Source organism: Onychostoma macrolepis, chromosome 20 (genome assembly GCF_012432095.1).
Source record: "Onychostoma macrolepis isolate SWU-2019 chromosome 20, ASM1243209v1, whole genome shotgun sequence".
NCBI classification, from domain to species: domain Eukaryota; kingdom Metazoa; phylum Chordata; class Actinopteri; order Cypriniformes; family Cyprinidae; genus Onychostoma; species Onychostoma macrolepis.
Window position 1 is genome coordinate 8,003,679 of NC_081174.1, and position 6,000 is coordinate 8,009,678.

The 6,000-nt window shown below is 37.3% G+C and overlaps 1 protein-coding gene across 1 annotated transcript; it reads left to right on the forward strand.

Moving 5' to 3' along the window:
- The first annotated feature begins 1,202 nt into the window (after positions 1-1,202).
- Positions 1,203-3,261, forward strand: LOC131527130 (alpha-1-antitrypsin homolog). The gene is made up of 5 exons (XM_058755993.1): positions 1,203-1,356; positions 1,496-2,177; positions 2,284-2,554; positions 2,714-2,861; positions 2,967-3,261. Exons 1-5 carry the CDS (start codon positions 1,354-1,356, stop codon positions 3,153-3,155), a joined length of 1,293 nt encoding a protein of 430 aa, XP_058611976.1. The 5' UTR covers positions 1,203-1,353; the 3' UTR covers positions 3,156-3,261.
- The last annotated feature ends 2,739 nt before the right edge of the window (positions 3,262-6,000 follow it).

The window sequence follows — 6,000 nt, forward strand, 5'->3', positions numbered from 1 at the left end:
TGTGAAAAAAGTTGTAAAAACAAGATGGAAAAGATAAAGCATTGCCTCTTACAGCCTATATAAAATACTAGGAAATCCATTAATTCTCACAGTGCGTTATGATCATAATAAAATTTGGAAAGTTGGAAGGAAGGAAGGAAGAAAGGAAGTAAAGAAAGAAAAATAAACTTTCTAAAACAAGTGGTCTTAGACTTTTGGAACCAACTGTATATTTCAATCTAATCCAGTACAGAAGGAGCTGTCTTAAACCAGACATTCTGTTTGTGGGCAATTGCAGCTCAGTAAACAACAAGCTCAAGAAGCTTCATTCTGAATTCAACTGTTGTAAACATGCCAATAAAATGAAGAGAAAGTGACATTGTGCACTGTCTAAAACATTGATTTCTCTTCTCTCTTTGACAGGTTTGCAGAGATCCAACTCCCAGAGTTTGCTTTGGGAAAAAAATTAAATAAAATAAATATATATATATATATATATACTTTAGAGACCCGCTTGAGAGGCATTATGTTCACAATATGTTCTCCAGATCAGCCAGTTGTACACATCCCTTGAAGGAGAATGATCTGCTGTTGTCTCATGTGAGGGTATTCATTTTAATCACCCTTCTCTGACAGTACAGTATATCACTGATTGAGTGATTGTGTCTCTCACAGATAGTAGATGAAACCCAATATAAAAGAAGGGGAAATCCAATGTTTTTATTTTATTTTATTTTTTGATAATCTATTTATTTTGATTGTATATTATAAACTTACAGGGTTTGTAGTTTTGAAAGGAAAAATGATTCATACTACAAAAATAGGCATCTTGCACAATGCGTCGACATCTACATAAATAAAGATGAATAAATAAATTTTTACTGAGTCAGCAGAATTGTTATTGTTAGCAACACAGCCATACTTTTTATTTATTTATTTGCATATACATTAAACATTTAATTAGAGGGGGGGAAACTATGTGAATGTGAAAAATGTGACTGCTAATTTTGTGTGTTGTTATTTATTTGATCATGAAAGAAAGAAAAAGAAATGCACTGCCACAGTCTCTTAAGATGTGAAGACCTTTTGTTTAAGTAGACGGTCATATCAATATATTGGTGATTGACAAGATTTTTGTATCTAAATCCCATCAACCAGTGTTGACACACAATTTAAGTATTGAAAACCCATGACACTGAAGTCCAAAACTATGTTGCATCACTGAATGTAGAGCAACAGCTAATCATGAGCGATTGTGTCCACAGAACGGGAGGTGGAAACTGGTTAATGTTTAAAGATTTTACTCAGCTGATGTCTGAAGGACTATAAATTGACTCCACTCCATCCAAACAGTCTCCTGTCAAGAGGACTTTGATGGTAAGTGACAATAATTGTTTCACCAGAAGTGCTGTGATTGTAACTGAATCAGACCTAGAAATAGTGAAATAGCTGCTGTGTGAAATGCAAAAGCTAAGATTTGTATCAAGATTCTGTACCCTCTGGTCATAAAACACAGGTGAAAAAAATGTGGGGAAAGATGTATTACAGTGCGATTGCTGCCCTTCTGGTAGCAACGGCCTGGGCCGCACCCCACGAAGGCCATGACCACGGCGGCCACACAGCTGAGCACCACCACCATCTCCACCACGGGAAGGACGAACCCCACCCCAGCCACAATGGGAACGATGCCTGCCACCTGCTTGCTCCACACAATGCTGACTTCGCCTTCTCCCTGTACAAGAAGCTTGCGTTCCATCCCGATGCCCAGGGCAAGAACATTTTCTTCTCCCCGGTCGGTGTCTCAATGGCTTTGAGCATGCTGGCTGTAGGTGCCAAGGGCAGCACTCTTTCACAGATATATAGCAGTCTGGGTTACAGCCAGTTGCAGGCTCAGCAGGTCAATGAGGGTTATGAGCACTTGATCCACATGCTTGGCCACAGTCAGGACGCCATGCAGCTGGAGGCAGGCGCTGGTGTGGCCATCAGAGAAGGCTTCAAAGTGGTTGACCAGTTCCTGAAGGATGTTCAGCACTACTACAACAGCGAAGCCTTCAGCGTTGACTTCTCCAAGCCTGAAATTGCTGCAGAAGAGATTAACAAGTTCATCGCCAAGAAAACCAATGACAAGATAACCAACATGGTGAAGGACCTGGACTCCGATATGGTGATGATGCTGATTAACTATATGTACTTCAGAGGTACTAAATAAACTTCTCTTTCATTTAATGATATTATTCATGTAATGACAAATTAGAGAAGTCTTGGTTGACGCTGACCTGAGGTTCTTGCATTTTGTCCTGATAGGGAAGTGGGATAAGCCATTTGATGCACAACTGACCCACAAAGCTGACTTCAAAGTGGACAAGGACACCACCGTGCAAGTTGACATGATGAAAAGAACCGGCCGCTATGACATCTATCAAGACCCTGTCAACCAAACTACGGTCGTGATGGTGCCATACAAAGGCAATACATCCATGATGATCGTTCTTCCTGATGATGGGAAGATGAAGGAGGTTGAAGAATACATGTGCAGGCATCATCTTAAGAACTGGCATGATAAACTCTTCAGAAGGTAGTACCTTCTAGACACCTTCAGATTTAAATCCATGTATTAGTTGACCTCTGACCTGAAGGTTGATTGTTGCTTAGTTGCACAGAAGTTTGGGAACCTTAAAAATGACCCATGTACCATCGTATCTGATACACCAAATTGTACTTTTCTGCCCTTCAGCTCTGTGGACCTGTTCATGCCCAAGTTCTCCATCTCTGCAACATCCAAACTGAATGACATTCTGACGGACATGGGAGTGACTGATGCATTCAGTGACACAGCAGATTTCTCTGGGATGACAGAAGAGGTCAAAGTCAAGGTGTCACGGGTACGTGTGGACTTGTTTCTACCTCTTGTAGCACCACCGATGGTTGCTAGACCTAAAGATTCTAAAAACTCTACTGATGTTAACCCTTTTGGACCCAATCTCCAGGTTGTCCATCAGGCAGTCCTCAGTGTGGATGAGAAGGGCACAGAGGCAGCGGCTGTAACCACTATAGAGATTATGCCCATGTCCCTGCCAGATACTGTGATGCTCAACCGACCTTTCTTGGTACTGATTGTGGAGGACAGCACCAAGAGCATACTCTTCATGGGCAAGATCACCAATCCTACAGAGTGAGGTCCAACTCCAAACAGAACTTGATGCTGCTCTGCATAAGGCTGCTAATCTTTATGTAGATCTCATTCACTGTATACTGCAATAAATTGATTTGATTCTAATTAAATGAGTCATCATTAAAAACAACTGCACAATATATGATTTTTTGATACTGATTTCAACATAATGCGGTCTCGAAAAATTTCAAATTTCAGCTTATTAATATCTTCTTCTTCTTCTTCTTCTTCTTCTTTTTTTTTTAGAAATTTACCTAATTTAGCAGGGATTTTAATACAAATTAATTTACAGTAGACTTCAACTCTTATAACAAAGGTTTGAGTGTCTCGGTGGTGGTAGTAACTTCTGTAACACTTTCTGTTGTTGCCTCAATGCTATTTCTCAGTAGTCCTGCAAATCAATAACAGATATTTTGGTTTAGCAGCATTGATCTTTTCCTGTTAGGATTCCTCACTGGAACACAGTTGGAAGATACTGGAGTATGCCGTGACTGGGGTCCAAAACTCTAAGACCACAATCGCAAGAATGGTTCTAAATTACTTAACCTTCCTTTATTCTAATTTTTTGCACAATCCTACAACTTTTAAACTGTTTATTCCTAGTTTTTGGTTCCCAGATTTTCATAGTGGTCTCAGACTTTGGACTCCACTGTACACAGAGCTTTGTTGGCTCTCAGTTGTCAAGTTTTTTTTTAGATCAAATGCATTGAGATAAAACAACACCATAAAATAATAACTTTTTCTTTCTGAATCTCAAATCTTAAAATAATAAAAGTGCATAAATAAAGATAATAATAATAATAAAAAAAATGAAAAACAAAAATATAAAAACCCAGAAAACAAAAACATGAGGAGGCTGGTAGCAGTTTACATAAAAAGTAAATAAAAATATACAGCTATGTTTTGGGTTGCACAACAGAGGGAAGGATGAGATAACCTCTGGTTCATTCCCCTCACCTCTCTAACCTTTAACCTGATGATAGAGCTCCTGCTCCAGGATAGTGTTCAATCAATACCATGTCCTCTATAAATTCAACACAACAGGCTGAGGTATGTCTGTTTCTTCTAAGAGATCAAAAGTGCAAATAAATGAAAATGAAATGAAAGCATTATTGTGGGAGGTATGCTGTCAGGAAATAGATCACATCAGAGTGATACTCATTCCAAGATAACTCTGGCAAAGACTCTTGACCATATGGCAGTTCCTCACATGTTTCTGCTCAAGCCTGATGTCATCATGTGCTTGTGACTTCTTTCGAGGGCAGAATCATGAGCGGTACTGTGGATAAGGCTGGATTTGTTTTATCCATGCATGCTCACAATGGCAATTAAACAGGCCTAATCAGAGAAACATGAATATGTATCTAACACTCATGAAAAACCTGAACATATTATGGAAATGATTGGAAATAATTTAATTTAAAAAAAAAAAAAAAAAAACTTTTCAACTAATTCTGATGTGCAACAAATAATAGTTTGTGTTCTCAGAGATCATTTAACACTGCATTTTATGCAGCGATTATTATAATTCAAAACATAAATGAACATAAAATGAAGCTCTAATAGTCCATTTGCTACTTCATTCCTGTTAAGAAGTACCAAATTAATATATATATATATATATATATATATATATATATATATATATATATATATATATATATAAGTATGTATAGGCTATGTCAAGCTCAGACCAATACGTTCTATTCATTATAAATTGATTATTTACAAAATGGCAAAACAATTAACAGGATGGAACCTAACAGAGATGGAAATAGAGAGCAAATGTTGAGGGACTGAACATTCATTTTGATACTTTTAACCATCATTTGAAATTGTAATAATATCATACTTATTTCTGGCTTTTTTTTTTTTTTTTTTTAAGTGAGTCAAACAAAATAATATCACACAATTTCACAATTCATCATAGCCATTGCTAAAACTTGCACATATTTGTGCTGTTTTCTCTTTTTGTGTGATTCTGTCATTGAAGAACTTAGTTAAAGGGGTTTAAAAATGGCTAACAACTGAAATTATCAACATTATTCATTTAGGAGACACTTTTATCCAGAACTCTTTTATTCAAATTGAGGAATACAACAACCAATTCATCTAGAGATTGAGTTTCCCAATGATTTTCTTTCTTCTTCTGAACACAGAAGAAGATATTTTGAAGAATGTGGGTAAGTGAACAGTTGAAGGTCCCCAAAAAAATAATACTATGTTAGTCAATAAGGACTGTTCCCTTACCTGCATTCTTATAGGTTTGGAACAACTTGAGGATGAAGAAACACTTAGAATATTTCTTAATAAATTGCCTTTTTTTTTTTGTTTATTTACTTATTTATTTATTTTTTTCAAAAGTTGCCGTGGCAAAAATGACAACATTCGCTCATAAAAATGTACAAGTTTAATATTTGATCTGATATATTAAGACATAGCCTATATGATGTGCACATGATACATGTCCTGCTTTATTTTGAGCACAACTTGCTGGACTATGAACATTGCTTTATTTAGTGTTCCAATGTGCACAAGTGCACTGACAACAAACACCCCCACCCGCATGACTACAAACACCGACACACACTACTGATATTTGTTTAACTGCATCTACAACTCTAGCCAAGACCTTTAGCCATTAGCATGCTGCGCTATATGCGTCCCTCCCATTAAAAGCTGCTAAATTAAACAGAAGTGCTCTGCATTGATCCGAGTTTTGTCCATTCACAAGGTGGCACTGTTGATTCTCTCTCCGAATATTAAGTGAAACGCTGTGAGGGAAAGAGAGAGAGAGAGAGAAAACGAGAGAACACGCTAGTCTCCCAGCACAGCAGATGTTAATTTTC

Bases quoted from the DNA above. Each gene is read 5' to 3' on its own strand.
- LOC131527130 (XM_058755993.1), top strand. The intron at 2,178-2,283 runs GTACTAAATAAA...TTGTCCTGATAG, and splicing joins TAACTATATGTACTTCAGAG to GGAAGTGGGATAAGCCATTT. The intron at 2,862-2,966 runs GTACGTGTGGAC...CCCAATCTCCAG, and splicing joins TCAAAGTCAAGGTGTCACGG to GTTGTCCATCAGGCAGTCCT.